Source organism: Zosterops lateralis (assembly GCF_965231275.1).
Source record: "Zosterops lateralis genome assembly, chromosome: 23".
NCBI classification, from domain to species: Eukaryota; Metazoa; Chordata; class Aves; order Passeriformes; family Zosteropidae; genus Zosterops; species Zosterops lateralis.
Genome location: NC_139783.1, coordinates 534,204 through 553,947, shown reverse-complemented (window position 1 = coordinate 553,947; position 19,744 = coordinate 534,204). Strand labels below are relative to the sequence as shown.

The following is a 19,744-nucleotide window of genomic DNA, read 5'->3' as shown; positions in this document are numbered from 1 at the left end:
GGGATTTATCTTTGGGAAGGGTCCATTTTTTTTAGGGAAGATTAAAACTCCTTTTTTTGGTGCTTTCAAGGTTTTGTGGGGAGCTTTAGGCCCTTTTTTAGGGGGTTTAACTCTCTTTTGGGGGATTTAAATCCTCATTTTTGGGGATTTTAGGTATTAGAGGGAGTTCAGCTCCTTTTGGGGAACTTTTCCTTCCAGAGGAGGAGATCTAGTTGGGTTTTTTGGGGGGTTTAGGGTTATTTTTGGGGTTTTTTGTGCCTCTTTGGGGGGATTTAACCCATTTTTTAGGAATATTTAGGTGCTGGGTGGGTCTAGTCCCTATTTTGGGAGGGTTTAGCTCATTTGGGGGGGGTTTAACTCCATTTTTGGGTTTTTTTTTGGAGGATGTTCTTTATTCCCTCATTTAAATTTTATTTATTTCCTCAAATTCCCTCAAATTGGAATCAGGGCTTAAAATGTTCCAAAATCTCCAAATCTGCCCCTAAAATCCCTTTTTTTCCCTTTTATTTGTGGCCCCTCCCCGTCATAACTCAGAACCATTTCCTGTGATCCCACTTTTGTTTTTGTAGTTTAATCCAAATATTGTGAGAAAAACAGGAAAAAAGGGCAAAATCAGGAGGTTTGAGGGGATTTGAAAGGAAAAAAAAGGCAAATCCAGGGAGTTTTGAGGGGATTTTAGGGAAAAAATATAAATTAGGGGAGTTTAGGGGATATTTTTATGGAAAAAAGGCAAATCCAGGGAATTTTTAGGGGGGGGAAAGGTAAATCCAGGGACTTTGGGGGTATTTTTAGGAAGAAAAGGGTAATTTAGGGAGTTTGGGGGATGTTTTTTAGGAGAAAAATGTAAATCCAGGGAATTTTGGGGTATTTTTAGGAAAAAAAGGTGAAATAAGGGAATTTTGGGGTATTTTTAGGGGGTAAAAAGGTAAATCAAGGGAGGTTTTGGGTATTTTTAGGGGAAAAAAAGGCAAATTAAGGGAGACTTGGGAATATTAATTTTTTAAAAAAGGTAAAACTGGGGATTTTTGGAGGGTTTTGCTGGGAAAAAAAGGCAAATCAGGGAATTTTGGGGACCTGGGGTTCATTTCCATGTGGGCTCAGGGTGGGGAATGAGTGGAAAATGTGGAATTTTGCAAATTTTTTGGTGCCTTTTCCCCCCTCTCACGATTCCCAAGTGTAAAATGTGTGTGAAATCCGTGTAAGTGCCCCCTGTGTGTCCCAAACCAAGCAGAATTCCCCTCAAAAAATGTCACAAAAGCACACAAAAAACCCCCCAAAAAAAAACCCCAAAAAAGAAAAAAAAAATCCCAAAAAAAGAAAAAAAAAAGGAAAAGAAAAAAGGGACATTTCCAGGTGAAACAACCCCAGAATTCCAACCTGGGAAACGGGATTTTCCACAGGAAAAAAAAAAAAAAAAAAAGAAAAAAAAAAGGTCAAAAAGTTGGTGGAAATCACTGAAAAAAAAAAAAAAAAAAAAAAAAAAAGTGTGAAAATCATAAAAGAAAAAAAGAGAAAAAAAAAAAAAGGTGGTAAAAAGCACCTCACACTTCCCTGTCCCCCCCCCCAGGAATAACCAACACAAATCCCAGGAATTTCCCCCTTTTCCCACCAAAAAATTGGAATTTTGGGCCCTTTTTGCCCCTCCCCACACACTTGGCCCCGTTTCCCTTTTCTCTGTTAAAGCACAACTTGAGTTTGGTCCTTTTTTTTTTGTTTATTCCACCAAAAAAAGGTAAAAAAACTCCAGGAGTTTGAGGTGTGGGACAATAATTAAAGTCCTCATTAATTAGGGGTTAATTAATTCCAAAGGGGCTTTTCCACAAGAGATTTTTCATCCCTTTTTCCTGATTTTTTTTTTTCATGTTTTCAGCTTTATTGTGTCCCAAAAAAATCCCCCAAAATTTTAAATTTAATTATTTTAATGGAAATTTTGTCATCAGAGCAAAATCTCCCCTGAAAAAATGGGATTTTTTTGCCTCCTTTTTTTAATGGAAATTTTATTATCAGAGTAAAATTCCCCCCAAAACTGGGGTTTTCCCCTTTTTTTTTAATGAAAATTTTATTATCAGAGTAAAATCCTTCTCAAAAAATGGGATTTTTTTCCCACTTTTTAGTGGAAATTTCATCATCAGAGTAAAATTCTTCCCAAAAATGAGGTTTTTCCCTCTTTCTTAAATGAAAATTTCATTATCAGAGCAAAATCCCCCCCCCCCCAAAAATGGGATTTTTTCCCTTTTTTAAAGGAAATTTCGTCATCAGAGTAAAATCCACCCTCTAAAAATGGGATTTTTTCCTCTTTTTTTAATGGAAATTTCATCATCAGAGTAAAATTCCCCCTGAAAAAATGAGATTTTTTCCCGTTTTTTAATGGAAATTTTGTCATCAGAGCTTGAATTATCAAGATAATTCACAGAATTATCCCAAATATTTGAGATTTGAGGTCCCAGCGTTGATTCCAACCCAGAATTCCAACTGGAATTGTTGGATTAACGAGTTGATTTTTGTGAATTTCCCCAAATTTTCCTTTTTCTGCCTCAAAATTTCCTTTCCAGATCCTGGAAAAAAAATCCCAAAAGGCTTTTTGGGGTTTTGTGGCTCTGGGAATTCATTGTGGGATTCCAATTTTTTTTGGATTTTGAGATTTTGGGCCATTTTTTTTTCCCTCCCAAAACCCAGAAAAATTCCCATTATTTTTCCAGGGAGGAGAATCTTTAATTCCCATTTTTTTCCCCCCCAAATTTGAACATTCCCGTTATTTTTTTCAGGGAGATTTTTGGGGAATAATTCCAAATTTTTCCCCCCAAAATAAAAAAATTCTTGTTATTTTTCCAGGGAGAACAAAGACCTGGGTCAGGATTTAAAATTCCCATTTTTCTCCCCCCCAAATCTGAACATTCCCATGATTTTTCCAGGGAGATTTTTGGGGAATAATTCCAAATTTTTTACCCCCAAACCAGAAAATTTCCATTCTTCTTCCAGGGATTTTGGGGAGCTGGGTCAGGATAGTCCATAATTCCCATTTTCCCCCAAAACTGAACATTCCCATTATTATTTTTATGTTCCAGCCAGGATAAGGAGCTGGAGGAGGATCTTTAATTCCCATTTTCCCCCCAAAAAAACAAAATTCCTCTTATTTTTCTAGGGAGACATTTTGTGGATTTTTGGGAATAATTCCAAATTTTACTCCCCAAACCCCAAAAATTCCCATTATTATTTTTATTTTCCAAGGAGGACAAAGAAGTGGTCAGGAAATAATTCCCATTTTCCCCCCAAATCTGAACATTCCCATTATTATTTTTATTTCCAGGAAGGATGAGGAGCTGGGTCAGGATCCACAATTCCCATTTTTTCTCCTCCCAACCCTGAACATTCCCAGTGTTTTTCCAGGGAGATGTTTTGGGGATTTTTGGGGAATAATTCTGATTTTTTTTCCCCCAAATCTGAACATTCCCATTATTATTTTTATTCTCCAGGGAGGATGAGGAGCTGGAGGATGGGGAATCCATAATTCTCGTTTTCCCCCTAGAACAGAAAATTCTTATGATTTTTTTCAGGGATGTTTGGGAACTGGGTCAGGATCCATAATTCCCATTTTCCCCCCAAATCTGAGTATTCCCATTGTTATTTTATATTCCAGGGAGGGATGGAGAGCTGGGTCAGGATAATCCATAATTCCCATTTTTGGATTATTTTTCTATCCTAAGGAGAATGGGGAGCTGGAGGATGATCCATAATTCCCATTTTTCCATAATTTCCATTCCCAGAGAGGATGGGGAGCTGGGTCAGGGGGATTGATAATTCCCATTATTATTTTTATTCTCCAGGGGTTTTGGGGACCTGTACAATGATCCATAATTCCCATTATTACTTTTATTTTTCCAGGGAGGATGGGGAGCTGGAGGACAGGGATCCACAATTCCCATTTTTCCATGATTTCCATTCCTAGGGATTTTGAGGACCTGTAGGATGATCCATAATTCCCATTTTCCTGTAATTTCCATCTCCAGGGAGGACGGAGAGCTGGAGGAGGGCGAGCTGGAGGATGGGGATCCATAATTCCCATTATTATTTTTCCATTCCCAGGGAGGATGGGGACCTGTAGGATGATCCATAATTCCCATTTTCCCATTATTTTATATTCCAGAGAGGATGGTGAGCTGGAGGAGGGCAAGGTGGAGGACCATCCATAATTCCCATTTTTCCCTAATTTCTATTCCCGGGGAGGATGGGGAGCTGGGTCAGGATGATCCATAATTTCCATTATTATTTTTCTGTCCCAGGGAAGATGAGGAGGTGCAGGATGGGGATCCATAATTCCCATTTTTCCCATTATTACTTTTATTTTTCCAAGGATTTTGGGGAGCTGGAAGGTGATCCCTAATTCCCATTATTATTTTTATATTCCAGGGAGGATGAGGAGCTGGAGGAGGGCGAGCTGGAGGACAGAGATCCCTAATTCCCATTATTTCTATTTCCAGGGAGGATGGAGAGCTGGAGGACAGGGATCCCTAATTCCCATTTTTGGATTATTTTCCCATTGCAGGGAGGATGGGGAGCTGGAGGACAGGGATCCCTAATTCCCATTTTTGGATTATTTTCCCATTGCAGGGAGGATGGGGAGCTGGATCGAGATGATCCCTAATTCCCATTTTTCCATTATTTCCATTTGCAGGGAGGATGGGGAGCTGGAGGACAGGGATCCATAATTCCCATTATTATTTTATTTTTGCAGAGAGGATGGGGAGCTGGAGGATGGGGAGCTGGAGGACAGGGATCCACAATCCCATTATTATTTTAAATTCCAGGGAGGATGGAGAGCTGGAGGAGGGCGAGCTGGAGGACAGGGATCCACAATTCCATTATTATTTTATTTTTGCAGGGAGGATGGAGAGCTGGAGGAGGGCGAGCTGGAGGACAGGGATCCACAATTCCATTATTATTTTATTTTTGCAGGGAGGATGGAGAGCTGGAGGAGGGCGAGCTGGAGGACAGGGATCCACAATTCCATTATTATTTTATTTTTGCAGGGAGGATGGGGAGCTGGAGGAGGGCGAGCTGGAGGACAGGGATCTATAATCCCATTATTATTTTATTTTTGCAGGGAGGATGGGGAGCTGGAGGAGGGCGAGCTGGAGGACAGGGATCCACAATTCCATTATTATTTTATTTTTGCAGGGAGGATGGGGAGCTGGAGGAGGGCGAGCTGGAGGACAGGGATCCACAATTCCATTATTATTTTAAATTCCAGGGAGGATGGGGAGCTGGAGGAGGGCGAGCTGGAGGACAGGGATCCACAATTCCATTATTATTTTATTTTTGCAGGGAGGATGGGGAGCTGGAGGAGGGCGAGCTGGAGGACAGGGATCTATAATCCCATTATTATTTTATTTTTGCAGGGAGGATGGGGAGCTGGAGGAGGGCGAGCTGGAGGACGATGGTGCCGAGGAGGCCCCGTCCCGATCCCGGTCCCGGTCCCGGTCGCGGTCCCGGTCGCAGCCGCGGCGCGAGCGGCACCACAGCGGCTCCGACGACGACAAGTCCCACCGGCGCCTGAAGCGCAAACGCCGCAAGGACAAGGACAAGAGGAGGGCCAAGAAAAAGAGGAAATCCAAGCACAAGGTGGGAATTCCCACACAGATTTCAGAGAAAATCCAGAATTTGGGGGTTTTTTTCCATCAAAAAATTCATTCAATTCTGCCAAAATCTTGATTTTTTTTTTTAGTGTTTCTGTAAGGAATTGCCCTCAAATTTCAGGAAAAAAATTGATTTTTTAGCATTTTTATCCTATGTTTCCATAAAAGTTTTCTTCAAATTATAGGAAAAATCCATTTTTATTCTGAGTTTCCATAAAAAAATTCTTCAAATTGTAGGAAAAATCCCATTTTTTAGCATATTAATACTAAGTTTCCATTAAAAATTTCTTCAAATTCCAGGAGAAATTCATTTTTTTAGCATCTTAATCCCAAACTCCCATAAAAATTGTTCTCAAATTCCAAGAAAAATCAAATTTTTAATATCCTAATACTAAATTTCTGTAAAAATTCTCTTTAAATTCCAGGAAAAATCAATTTTTTAGAATCCTAACCCCAAAATTGGTCGGATGGGAATTCTGGAAGTTTGGGGAATGGGTCGGGAGAGACTTTTCCCGGGGAAATTTGGGATTCCTGAGGGGTTGAGTGGAAATTCCAGAGGTTGGGCAGGAATTCCAGGGGTCAGGAAGGGAATTCCAGGGCTCAGGATGAGAATTCCAGAGTCTGGGATTGGCTCTGGCCTGACCTTTCCCTGGTTTCCAGCGCCACGCCTCGTCCAGCGAGGAATTCTCGGATTTCAGCGACGACTCCGACTACAGCCCTGGGGAGAAGGGACACCGCAAATACCGGGAGTACAGCCCGGGGTACCCCGTGAGTCATACTGGGATATACTGGGATATACTGGGATATACCGGGAGTACAGTCCGGGGTACCCCGTGAGTCATACTGGGATAGACTGGGATATACTGGGATATACTGGGAGTACAGCCCGGGGTACCCCGTGAGTCATACTGGGATAGACTGGGATATACTGGGATATACTGGGAGTACAGCCCGGGGTACCCCGTGAGTCATACTGGGATAGACTGGGATATACTGGGATATACTGGGATAGACTGGGATATACCGGGAGTACAGCCCGGGGTACCCCGTGAGTCATACTGGGATGTACTGGGATATACCGGGAGTACAGCCCGGGGTACCCCGTGAGTGTGAACTGGGGATACTGGGATATACTGGGATATACTGGGAGTACAGCCCGGGGTACCCCGTGAGTGATACTGGGGATACTGGGATATACTGGGATACACTGGGATATACTGGGATATACTGGGAGTACAGCCCAGGGTACCCCGTGAGTCATACTGGGATATACTGGGATATACTGGGATATACTGGGAGTACAGCCCGGGGTACCCCGTGAGTCATACTGGGATGTACTGGGATATACTGGGATATACTGGGAGTACAGCCCGGGGTACCCCGTGAGTCATACTGGGATATACTGGGATATACTGGGATATACTGGGAGTACAGCCCGGGGTACCCCGTGAGTCATACTGGGATGTACTGGGATATACTGGGATATACTGGGAGTACAGCCCGGGGTACCCCGTGAGTCATACTGGGATGTACTGGGATATACTGGGATATACTGGGAGTACAGCCCGGGGTACCCCGTGAGTCATACTGGGGATACTGGGATATACTGGGATATACTGGGAGTACAGCCCGGGGTACCCCGTGAGTCATACTGGGATATACTGGGATATACTGGGATATACTGGGATATACTGGGAGTACAGCCCGGGGTACCCCGTGAGTCATACTGGGATATACTGGGATATACTGGGATATACTGGGATATACTGGGAGTACAGCCCGGGGTACCCCGTGAGTCATACTGGGATAGACTGGGATATACTGGGATATACTGGGATATACTGGGATATACCGGGAGTACAGCCCGGGGTACCCCGTGAGTCATACTGGGATATACTGGGATATACTGGGATATACTGGGAGTACAGCCCGGGGTACCCCGTGAGTCATACTGGGAGTACTGGGATATACTGGGAGTACAGCCCAGGGTACCCTGTGAGTGATACTGGGGATACTGGGATATACTGGGATATACTGGGAGTACAGCCCGGGGTACCCTGTGAGTGATACTGGGAGTACTGGGGATACTGGGATATACTGGGAGTACAGCCCGGGGTACCCCGTGAGTGATACTGGGATATACTGGGATATACTGGGAATAAAAACTGAGAATGGTCACTGGGAATACTGGGAATAAAAACTGGGGAATACTGGGAATAACCTCCCCCACGAGCTCCATGGTGGAGATCCCATCCCACTCCCAGTCCCACCAGTGCTCCCAGTCCCAGGGCCATTCCCAACCTCTCTTATCCCATTCCCAGTCCCACCAGTACTCCCAGTCCCACCAGTACTCCCAGTCCCACCAGTGCTCCCAGTCCCAGGGCCATTCCCAACCTGTCCTATCCCATTCCCAGTCCCACCAGTGCTCCCAGTCCCACCAGTGCTCCCAGTCCCAGGACCATTCCCAGCCTGTCTCTCCCCATTCCCAGTCCCACCAGTACTCCCAGTCGCAGGGCCCCAGGAAGGGCCATTCCAAGGGGGACCCCAAGAGCTACGGCGGCTCCTACGAGGATTTTGAGCCCGACGACTTCGGGCCCTTCGAGGGCGAGGACGAGGACGAGCCCCCCAAGGACGACTACGACGATTTCTCCAAGGAGCTGAGCCAGTACCGGCGCTCCAAGGATGGCTCCCACCGGGCCAGAGGTACTGGGAGCACTGGGAGCACTGGGAGAACTGGGAGAACACAAAAAATCCCCGGAAAATACAAAAAACACGGCGAGTTTAGGGCTAAAAATGGCAAAATTCCACCCCAGAACTCCCATATTTGGGGTGAAATCGCCCCAGGTAACACCAAAACCCTCAAATTTGGGGTTAAAATGTGCCCAAAACCACCCCAGAATCCCCAAATTTGGGGTGAAATCCTCCCAGATAACACAAAACCCCCAAAGTTGGGGTTAAAACCTTCCTAAAACCCCCAGATTGGGGGTAAAATTCCTCCAGGTAACACCAACAACCCCAAATTTGGGGTTTAACCGCAAAACTCTTTTAAAAACACTCAAAAATGGGAAAAAAAAAATTTTGAGCATTTTAAACTCCAAACTTCCTTTAAAAACACCCGAAAAGAAGAAAAATATCAATTTTTGACCATCTTAAACCCCAAAACTCCTTAAAAAACACTTGAACAAAAGGAAAAAAAATCCACTTTTGACCCTCCCCACCCTTAACCTCTTCCCAAACCACCCCAAACCCTCCCTCCACCCCCAAATTCCCATTTTTTTCCCCCAGGTCGGGGCCGTGGCCGGGGGTTCCGGGGCCGGGGCCGGGGTCCCCCCCGGGGTCGGGGGCCGGGACGGGGCCGGGGCCGCCCCCGCAGCGACCCCGAGGATGAGGAGGAGCCTTTTGATGAGGACATGGAGGTGAGATGGGAGTTTGGGGGGTTCTGAGGGGATTCTGGGTCTGTCCTGGGGTTCCTCGGGGAATTCTGGCTCTTTCCTGGGGTTCTCATCCCTGAAGGCGAGCCTGGGGAATTTGGGGTGTTCTGAGGGGAATTGTGGCTCTTTCCTGGGGTTCTGAGCCTTTTCTGGGATTCCTGAGGGAATTGTGGCCCAATCCCGGGTTCTCATCTTGTCCTGGGGTTCCTGAGGAAATTCCTGAGGGAATTGTGGCTCCTTCACGGAGTTCTGACCCCAGGAATTCCCACCCCGTCCTGGGATTCCAACCCCACCCAATTCCCACTGAACTCCCACTGAATTCCCGTTGAATTCCCATTGAATTCCCACCCAATTCCCGCTGAATTCCCATTGAATTCCCACTGAATTCCCGTGGAATTCCCGTGTTTTCCCAGTACTGTGACCCCGAGGAGCCGCTGGGCGACGACGACTTTGACGACTACGCCAAGGAACTGTCCCAGTACCGGCGCAGCAAGGAGCGGGGCCGGGGTGAGCCCGGAATTCCTGTCCCGAATCCATCCTGAATCCACCCCAAATTCCATGCCATTCCCAATTCCCACTCATTCCAGGCCGGGAGCGGGGCCGGGGTGAGCCCGGAATTCCCACCCCAAATCCATCCCAAATCCACCCCAAATCCCATCCCAAATCCCACCCTATTCCCAATTCCCACTCCTCATTCCAGGCCTGGAGTGGGGCCGGGGTGAGCCTGGAATTCCCATCCCAAATCCCATCCCAAATCCATCCTAAACCCATCCCAAATTCCATCCCAAATTCTATCCTAAACCCATCCCAAATTCTATCCTAAATCCATCCCAAATCCTCATTCCAGGCCTGGAGCAGGGCCAGGGTGAGCTGGGAATTCCTGTCCCAAATCCCAATTCCCAATATTTCCAGTCTTCCCAATCTTCCCAATCCCTGTTTCCAGGCCTGAACCGGGGCCTAGTTCTGGGGATTCCCAAATCCCAATATTTCCAAATCCCAGTGCCTGTTCCAGGTCTGAACTGTGGCCATGGCTGGGGGAATTCCCACCCCAGATCCCATTCCCAGTATTCCCAAATCCCAATATTCCCAATATTCCTGTTTCCAGGGATGAACCGTGGCCGGGGCCGGGGTCCGCGGGGCCGGGGTCCGAAGGGGCCGGGCCGGGGTCGGGGCCGGGGCCGCAGCGGGATGGGCAAGTCCGGCCTCAACGACGACGACGATTTCTACGACGAGGACATGGGGGTGAGACCCAAAAATCCTGCCCCAAATCCCCCCTGGCAGCCCCAGAAATCCTGCCCCAAATCCCCCCCTGCCAGCCCCAAAATCCTGCCCCAAATCTCCCCCTGCCAGCCCCAAAAATCCCGCCCCAAATCCCCCCTGCCAGCCCCAAAATCCTGCCCAGAGAGACAAAAACCGCAGGGATCCGTCCCAGAATCCACACGGTTCCCACTGGGATGGGTTTTTTTATGGTTTTTAACACCAAATCCTGGGATTTTGGACTTGAAATGCTCCAAATCCCCTTTCCCCCTCAAATTCTTGGGAGTTTGTGCGCAGAACACCCCAAATCCCCTTTTTCTCTGTAAAATCCTAAATTTTAGGCTTTTTACAAGCCTCTTTCCTGATTTTTCCCCCAAAATTCCCCAGTTTTTTTGTGCTTAGCACACCCTAAACCCCTTTAACCAGGAATTTCCCATTTTCCCCACAATTTCACCCCAAAATTCCCAGGATTTTTGTGCTCAGCACACCCCAAACCCCCTCTGTGACCAGGAATTTCTCATTTTCCCCACATTTCACCCCAAAATTTTGGGATTTTTTTGTGATTTCCCCACAGGACGGGGGCGGGTACCGCCGGGGTGACCACGACAAGTCTCACCTGCCCTCGGACAAGAAGGGCAAAGTCATCTGCAAGTATTTCGTGGAGGGCAGGTGCACCTGGGTAAGGAGTTCCCACGGGAGTGGTCCCGAAATTCCAGCTGGGATGGGTGGGCTGGGCTGGGTTTGGGGGGTCACCTGGGTTCCACCTGGATCCCACCTTTTCTACCTGTGTCTGGCCCAAATCCCACTTTTATATCTCACCTGTGTCCCACCCAAATCTCACCTGTGTCCCACCTGTGTCCCACCTTTATCTCACCTGTGTCCCACCTGTGTCCTGCCCAAATTCCCACCCAAATCCCACCTTTATCTCACCTGTGTCCCACCCAAATCCCACCTTTTCCACCTCTATCCCATCTCTTTTTACCTATTCCTACCTGCCTCACTTTTCCCACCCATATTCCACCTTTCCAACTCATATCCCACCTGTGTCCCACTTTTCCTACCTGTCCCACCTTTCCCACCCCATCCCACCTGTCCCCACCTGTCCCCTCATCTCACCTGTCCCATCTGTCTCACCTGTATCTCACCTGTCCCCCCGTCCCCCATCTCACCTTGTCGCCATCTCACCTGTCTCACCTGTCCATCTCACCTGTCCCATCTCACCTGTCCCATCTCACCTGTCCATCTCACCTGCCCCATCTCACCTGTCCCATCTCACCTGTCCCATCTCACCTGTCCTATCTCACCTGCCCCATCTCACCTGTCCCATCTCACCTGCCCCATCTCACCTGCCCCATCTCACCTGTCCCATCTCACCTGTCCCTCTCCCCTGCCCCATCTCACCTGTCCCATCTCACCTGTCCCATCTCACCTGTCCCATCTCACCTGCGCAGGGTGACCACTGTAACTTCAGCCACGACATTGAGCTGCCCAAGAAGCGCGAACTGTGCAAGTTCTACATCACGGGGTACTGCGCCCGCGCCGAGAGCTGCCCCTACATGCACGATATCCTTGCCTTGAACCCGCCCTAAACCTGCCTAAACCTGCCCTAAACCTGCTCTAAACCTGCCCTAAACCTGGCCTAAAACTGCTCTACACCTGCCTCAAACCTGGTCTGAACCTGGTCTAAAACTGCCCTAAACCTGTCCTAAAGTTGGCCTAAAATTGGCCTTAAACTGCTCTAAACTCAGCCTTAAACCACTCCAAAGTCAGCCTTAAATCTCTCTGAACTCAGCCTTAAATCACTCTAAATTTCGACCCTAAAGTTTCTAAACTTTGCCTTAAATCTCTCTAAATTCAGCCTCAAACCTCTCTAAACTCAACCTTGAATGTCTCTAAACTCAACCACGGAACAGTCCCAGAACTGACCTAAAGTTGGCTAAAAATGGGTTTAAAACTGCCCCAAGACTGGCCTTAAATGAGCCCCAAACCAGGTTAAAATCAGCCTTAAATTGCCCTAAAATTGTCCTAAAACCGCCCTAAACTTAACCTAGGGGGAGTTTTTGGTTCCCAGATTATTCCTGGGTCATTCCCGAGTTATTCCCAAATTATTCCCAAGTTATTCCCCCGGTTATTCCCAGGTCATTTCCAGATTATTCTTGGTTTATCCCTGAGTTATTCCCAGGTTATTCCCAAATTTTTCCCAGATTATTCCTGGATTATTCCTGGGTTATTCCTGGATTACTCCTGTGTTATTCCCTGGGTTTTTCCCGAATTTTTCCCGATTTTTTCCCGGGATATTGCGGAGTTTCCCTTGACGTGCCCACGGGATTTCCCGTGCAAGCTGTTCCACACCACGGGGCTCTGCATCAACGGCGACGACTGCATGTTCTCCCACGCCCCGCTCAACGACGAGACACGAGAGCTGCTCGACAAGGTAACTCACCTGGGGACACCTGGGCACACCTGGGGACACACCTGGGCACACCTGGGGACACACCTGGGGACACACCTGGGGACACACCTGGGGACACACTGCATGTTCTCCCACGCCCCGCTCAACGACGAGACACGAGAGCTGCTCGACAAGGTAACTCACCTGGGCACACCTGAGACACACCTGGGGACACCTGGGGACACTCACAGACACACCTGGGGACACACCTGGGCACACCTGGGGATACACCTGGGCACACACCTGGAGACACCTGGGGAAACACCTGGGGCCACACCCGGGGACACACCTGGGGACACACCTGGGGCCACACCCAGGGACACACCTGGGACACACCTGGGAACACACCCTGTCCCCCCCAGATGCTGGCCGAGGACGCCGAGGCGGGCGCGGAGGACGAGAAGGAGGTGGAGGAGCTGAAGAAACAGGGGATCAACCCCCTCCCCAAACCCCCCCCGGGCGTGGGGCTGCTCCCCACCCCCCCCCGGCCCCCCGCCCCTCCCCCCGGCCCCCCCTCCCCTCCCCCCCCGCGGGGAATGCCCCTCCCCCCCGGGCCCCCGCCCCCTCCCCCCATGGGCCTGCCCCCCCCGATGGAGGCGCTGGAGCCCCCCCAGGACCCCCTGAGGAAAATCCCCTCCCTCTTCGAGATCGTGGTGAGGCCCACGGGGCAGCTGGCCGAGAAACTGGGCGTCAGGTGAGCTCACCTGGGCACACCTGGGGGGAACTGGGGGAAACTGGGCGTCAGGTGAGCTCACCTGGGCACACCTGGGGGCACCTGGGGGGCAGGGGAGCTCACCTGGGCACACCTGGGGGGGACTGGGGGGGACTGGGCGTCAGGTGAGCTCACCTGGGCACACCTGGGGGCACCTGGGGGGCAGGGGAGGGTACTTGGAGGGCAGAGGAGCACACCTGGAGTACACCTGGTGGTACCTGGAGACATCCTGGGGGGGAGCTGGGGGTACCTGGGGGGCAGCTGGGGGGCATGGGAGGGCACATGGGTGCACCTGGGGGGCAGTGGGGGACAGGTGGGAGTCAGGTGAGGGGCATTTGGGGGACACCTGGGGCCACCAGGCTCCAGCTGGGACCAAGACAAGACCCACCTGTAAAACCTCCCCATGGATTTTTCTTAACCCCAAATTCCCCCCTTTTAACCCTAAATTCCCCCCCCCAAACCCCAAATTCCCCCGTCTAACCCCAAATTTCCCATTCCTCTCTCTTTTCCAGGCACCCGGGGCCGCCCCCTCCCCGTTTCCCGGGCCCGGGGGGTCCCCCCGGGATGGACCCCGGGATGGGCCCGGGGATGGAGCCCGGGATGGGCCCCGGGATGGGCCCCGGGCCCCCCCTGCTCCCCTACGGGCCCGGGGGGGGTCCCGAGGAGCCCCCCCACCCCCACCCCGGGATGATCCCGCCGGGAATGGGCCCGGGAATGTCCCCGGGACACGGACAGCAGGGCCAGGGACCCCCCCCCGGCTTCTACGACGGCTTCTACCCCCAGGAGGGGCTGGACATGGAGCCCGCGGGGATGGGGGAGCCGGGTGAGACCCCAGCCGGGAAATGGGGTGGGGGGAGCCGGGTGAGACCCCAAACCAGGGGAAATGGGGTGGGGGAGCCCCAAATCCCGGGGAAATGGGGTAGGGGGAGCCGGGTGAGACCCCAAACCAGGGGGAATGGGGTGGGAGGAGTCCCAAATCCCGGGGAAATGGGGTGGGGGAGTCCCAAATCCCGGGGAAATGGGAAAAATGGGGAGCCTCAAATCCTGGGGAAATGGGGTGGGAAATGCTCCAAATATTGGAAAAAATGGGGTGGGGGGAGTCTCAAATCCTGGGGAAATGGGGAGCCCCAAATCCTGGGGGAAATGGGGTGGGGGGAGCCCTGAATCTCCCCTCCTCACCCCAAATCTCCCTCTCCCCACCCCAAATCCCCCCTCCCCACCCCACCCCACCCCTCACACTGACCCCAACCCCATTTTTCCCCCCAACAGAGGAGTACGGCTCGTACGAAGCCGCCGAGGGCCCCGGGGGGGACGGGCTGTACCCGGAGGGGCCCCTGGAGGAGGAGGGGGCTCCCGGCATCGCCGAGTTCCTGCCCTCGGCACAGCGGGCCCTGTTCCTGCGCATCCGCCACAAGCAGCAGCGCCCGCCCGACGAGCGCGGCCGGAGAGCGGCCGAGGGCGCCCGGGGGGACAGGGAGCACGAGGAGGGTGAGACGGGGCTGGGGGTGGGCTGGGTCCTGGCCTGAGTGTTCCGAGTCCTGTTCTGAGTGTCCTGTGTCACCCCAGATCCTGAGCCCTGTCCTGACTGTCCTGAGCCCTGTTTTGTGTCACCTCAAATCCTGAGCCCTGTCCTGATTGTTCTGTGCTGCCCCAAGTTCTGATCCCTGTTCTGGTTCTGTGTCACCCCAAATCCTGATCCCTATCCTGAGTCCTGTCCTGATCCTGATCCCTGCCCTGACTGTCTTGTCTCACCCCAGATCCTGATCCCTATCCTGAGTCCTGTCCTGAGCCCTGTCCTGTGTCACCCCAAATCCCGACCCTCCTCCACACCCCAATTCCCATTTTGGGCTGTTTTTGGGGTTTTATTTTATTTTTCTCTCCCCTCATTCCTCTCCCCCCTCTCCCCCAGGAGACCCCGGGAACTGGTACTCGAGCGACGAGGACGATGGCGGCAGCAGCGTCACCTCCATCCTCAAATCCCTTCGCCAGCAGAGCTCGGCCCGACCCCAAAACCCCTCCGGGGACCCCCCCAGCGACCCCCGGCTGCAGAGAGCGGCCCGGCCCGCAGACCCCCGGCTGCGCGACCCCCGGCTGGCCCGGAGCTCCGAGCTGGCCCCGCCCGAGCCCGGCCCCTCGGACCCCCGGCTGGCCCGGCACGGCCCCAAGGCGGAGCCGCCCCAAAAACCCGCCGGGGGTTTGGCCGAGGACGAGGAGGGCGAGCGGATCCTGCGGGATAAACCCCTGAGCATCCCCCTGGAGGCGGCGCCGGGCCAGGCCCAGCGGGACCCCCGGGGGCAGCTGCAGCAGTTCTCGCACATCCGCAAGGACGTGGTGCTGCTGCGGCCGCCCTTCGCGCGCTCCGTGCTCTGGAGCCCCGAGGATCTGATCCCCGTGCCCGTGCCCCGCCAGGAGCCCCCCGTGCCCGGGGCTCTGCCCCAGCCCGGCGCTGACCCCCGCCTGCTCCGGCCGCCCCCCGGCCCCTCGGACCCGCGGCAGCAGCGCCCGGAGCCCGCCGGGGCCTCCTCATCCTCCTCCTCATCCTCATCATCCTCGTCATCCTCATCCCTGCCCGACTTCGAGCTGCTCTCCCGGATCCTCAAAACTGTCACAGCCTCCTCCTCTTCCTCGTCCCCATCCTCCTCCTCCTCCTCATCAGGGGACAAACCCAGCGACCCCCGAGTCCGCAAGGACCCCAGGCTGCAGAAATCCCTGGAAAGTGGGAACAATTCCCGAGGAGGAGGAGGAACAACAACAACCACAACAACAACGACACCCGAGCCCGACTCGGGCCCCGCCATCGCCCCCTACGACCCCCGGCTGAGCTGGGGCAGCTCGGGCCAGAGCAGCGTCCTCAGCGCCATCAGCCTCTACGACCCGCGGACGAAAGAGCCCCAAAACGATGGGAATTCATCCCAAAAACCCTCTGGGGAGGCGGGGAAACCCCCGGGGGGCAAAGGAGGCACCAAGGATCCGCCGTTCGTGCGGCGCTCGGCGCTGGAACAGCCCGAGGGGGGCCCCGAGCCCACGGACAGGTACAACAGCTACAACAGACCCCGCGCCAAACCCGGGACCCCGGGAGAGGGGGGGAACGGGCAGCCGGGCCTGCACAGCCTCCCCGCGCCCCCCGTGTTCGGGCTGGCCAGCCCCGGGCAGGAGCCCCCCGAGGACGGGGACAAGGGGGACAAGGGGTCGCTCAAGGACGTCTTCAAGGGCTTCGACCCCACGGCCTCGCCCTTCTGTCAGTGAGGGGGGCAGGGGACAGCCAGGGGGGAGGGGGGGCTGGGGAGGGGATGGGGAGGGGATGGGGGAGAGGTGGTGGTGGGGTTGGCACCGAATGGACACAGATGTGTGTGGGGTGTGCTCAGAGTGTGGTCAGGGCTGCTGAAATCTACCCAAATCCATCCAAAATCCACTCAAAATATGGTCAGGGCTGCTGAAATCTGCCCAAATCTACCCAAATCCAGTCAAAGTATGGTCAGGTCTGTTCTAATCCATCTAAAATCCACTCAAAATATGGTCAGGTCTGCTCAAATCTACCCAAATCCACACAAAATCCAGTCAGGTCTGCTCAAAATCCATCCAAATTCTGGTCAGGTCCGCTCAAATCTACCCAGATCACCCAAAATCCATTCAAAATTCAGTCAGGTCTTCTCAAATCCACCCAAAATTCACCCAAAATCCACTTGAAATCCAGCCAGGTTTGCTCTAATCCACCCAAAATCCTCCCAGGTCCACTCCAAATCTACCCCAAACTACCCAAATTCACCCAGGTCCCCCCAAATTCTGAGGCTGGAGGGAGAATCAGCCACAGAAAGGAGGGGATTGGCCCCAAAAAGTGCAATTTGAGCCCTAAAAAAAGGTCAGTTTGACCAAGAAAACGGAATTGGAGGCAAAACGATCCCCCAAAATTCCAAATCCAACACAAATCTCACCCCAAAACCAACCCAAATCCTCCCCAAAAATCCAAATTCATCCCCAAAAAAACCAAATCAGACCCCAAAAACTCCCAAAAGACCCAAATCTGACCTTGAGGAGACCAAACCTGATCCCAAAATCCCAAATCTGATCCCAAAAACCCAAATCTGACCCAAAAAACCCAAATCTGAGCCCAGAAAACCAAACTTAGACCCCCAAATCCACCAAATTTATCCCAAAATTCCCCTCAAAAAAATTCAATCCACCCTAAATCCACAAAACTCGAATTCAACCTCAAAAAATTCCCAAAAAAATTCCCAAAAAAACCCCTGGATTTGGCCCCGGGAGCAGCTGATCCTTGGGATGGAATTTTGGGGGATTTGGGGGAATTTTGGGGGATTTTGGGGAAATTTTGTCCTTTTTTGGGTCCTTCCCCCTCGGCCTCAGCCATAAAAATTGTAAATAAATCCCAAATTCTCCCCAAATTCCTGAGGATTTTCCCCTGTGGTGACTTGGGCTCGAAATTCCCGTTTTTTCCCCCCCAAAAAATCCCAATTTCAGGGAAAAAAAATAAAAATTTGAGGGTTTGAGCAGCCAAAAAGCCCCAAAATTGGGATTTTTTTATTTTTTTTGCCCCAAAATTTCACCTTTTTTTTCATTTTCCCGATGGATTAAATCAGAAATTTTTGGGATTTGAGGCTCCTGCTCCAATTTTTCTGTTGGAAATGGGAGAAAAATGGTAAAAAAAGTGGGGGGAAAACAGGAAAAAAGGACAAAAAAATGGATAAAAATAGGGGAAAATGGGAAAAAATTAAAATGTGCAAAAAAGTTCAAAAATTGCAGAAAAATCTCAATTAAAAAAATAAAAATAATGGAGAAAGCAAAGTGAAAATAGATAAAAATGGGACTGGAAAAAAATAATGAAAAATGAATTAAAATCTGTCAAAAGCTGCTTAAAATACAAATAAAAGGGAAAAATAAAGGATTGCACAAGGAAATAAAATCCAAAATCAGAGAGAAAATATTAAATTAGGAAAAAAATCAACATAAAAAAACACTAAAAAATATTTTTAAAAATGAAAATGCGGCCCAAGAATTCACAGAATTCCAGAAAAATGGGGGGAAATCACAAAAATATTGAAAAAAAGGGTCGAAAAACAGCAAAACCTGTGAAAATCCAGCAGTAAATGATTTAAAAATCCTTAAAATCGGCGACTAAATGAAAAATTTGATTTAAAAGTTGGGGAAAAAATCATAAAATCATGAAAAGAATTGTCCAAAAATTCCTAAAAATTGGAAAATAAATGGGAAAACACCAGAAAGGAGAAAAATGGGAGAAATTATGGAAAAAGAAAATAATAAAAAAACCAGAAAATAATGGGAAAAAATCAAAAATTGGTGAAAAAAATTTAAAATTCAAAATGTGTCCAAATCTCGTAAAAATGTATCAAAAGTCTGAAAAATAATGGAAATATCTCATAAAAATCATGAAAAAAACTCTCAAAATTAGAAAATTCGCCCGAAAAAGACCCAAAATCACCTGAAAAAGGAGAAAGTAAAAGAAGAAAACTTTAAATATTTTTAAAATCCATAAAAACATCCAAAAAAAAAAAAAATCCTGGAAAAATCACCCAAAATTTTGGGATTTTTCCACCCAAAATTGGTATTTTTTCACCCAAAAATTGTGACTTTTTTTTTCCACTCCAAAATTGGGATTTTTCAGCCCAAAAAACCACCAATTTTTTATGTTTTATTCCCACTTTTTTTCCGGGAATTTTCGGGGGGAAAAAACAGGAATTTTTTTTTTTTGTAAAACGATTTCTCGGGATTGGAAAATTTTTTATTTTCTTTTCTTTTATTTTCAATTTTTTTGGGGGCCCCTCGTGGGGAGGGGGAGGAAATGGTGTAATAAATATGTAAATATATGCAAATATATGCAAATGACCCCGGCTGGCACCGACATTGGGGGGGGGGGAATTTGGGGCGAATTTGGGGGATTTTTGGGGGTCCCAGAGGGGTTTGGGGGGTCTCAAAGTGAAATTTTGGGGTCCTGGGGGATTTTTGGGGGTCCCCTGGGGGGTTTGGGGGGTCCCAGGGGATTTTGGGGGGATTTTGGGGGTCCCAGAGGGGTCTGGGGGGACCCCAAGCCGTTTTTGGGGGTCCTTGGGAGATTTTTGGGGCTCCCGGGGGGTTTTGGGGGATCCTGGGGGATTTGGGGGCGAATTTGGGGGGTCCTAGGAGGGATTTTGGGGTCCCAGAGGGGCCTGGGGGGTCTCAAAGTGAAATTTTTGGGGTCCTGGTGGGTTTGGGGGCTCCTGGGGGGGTTTTGGGGGTCTCAGGGGGG

The 19,744-nt window shown here is 50.3% G+C and overlaps 1 protein-coding gene across 3 annotated transcripts in view; it reads left to right on the top strand.

The window, feature by feature from the left end:
• ZC3H4 (zinc finger CCCH-type containing 4) overlaps window positions 1-18,338 on the top strand; it is a 19,599-nt gene extending 1,261 nt beyond the window's left edge. The window contains exons 2-15 of one of the 3 annotated variants that reach the window (XR_014591669.1): window positions 5,397-5,619; window positions 6,294-6,401; window positions 8,123-8,336; window positions 8,919-9,049; window positions 9,478-9,571; window positions 10,170-10,306; window positions 10,896-11,000; window positions 11,773-11,884; window positions 12,646-12,755; window positions 13,136-13,467; window positions 13,998-14,308; window positions 14,755-14,973; window positions 15,395-16,954; window positions 17,007-18,338. Coding sequence is in view for 2 of the 3 variants with exons in the window: in XM_083877289.1 (XP_083733415.1) it covers window positions 5,254-5,619; window positions 6,294-6,401; window positions 8,123-8,336; window positions 8,919-9,049; window positions 9,478-9,571; window positions 10,170-10,306; window positions 10,896-11,000; window positions 11,773-11,884; window positions 12,646-12,755; window positions 13,136-13,467; window positions 13,998-14,308; window positions 14,755-14,973; window positions 15,395-16,731 (3,576 nt within the window). In the remaining variant the exon portion in view is untranslated. Of the gene's footprint in view, window positions 1-5,027; window positions 5,620-6,293; window positions 6,402-8,122; window positions 8,337-8,918; window positions 9,050-9,477; window positions 9,572-10,169; window positions 10,307-10,895; window positions 11,001-11,772; window positions 11,885-12,645; window positions 12,756-13,135; window positions 13,468-13,997; window positions 14,309-14,754; window positions 14,974-15,394; window positions 16,980-17,006 lie in introns of those variants that run through there. The other 2 variants (XM_083877288.1, XM_083877289.1) reach the window with 2 other exon arrangements.
• Window positions 18,339-19,744: the final 1,406 nt, after the last annotated feature.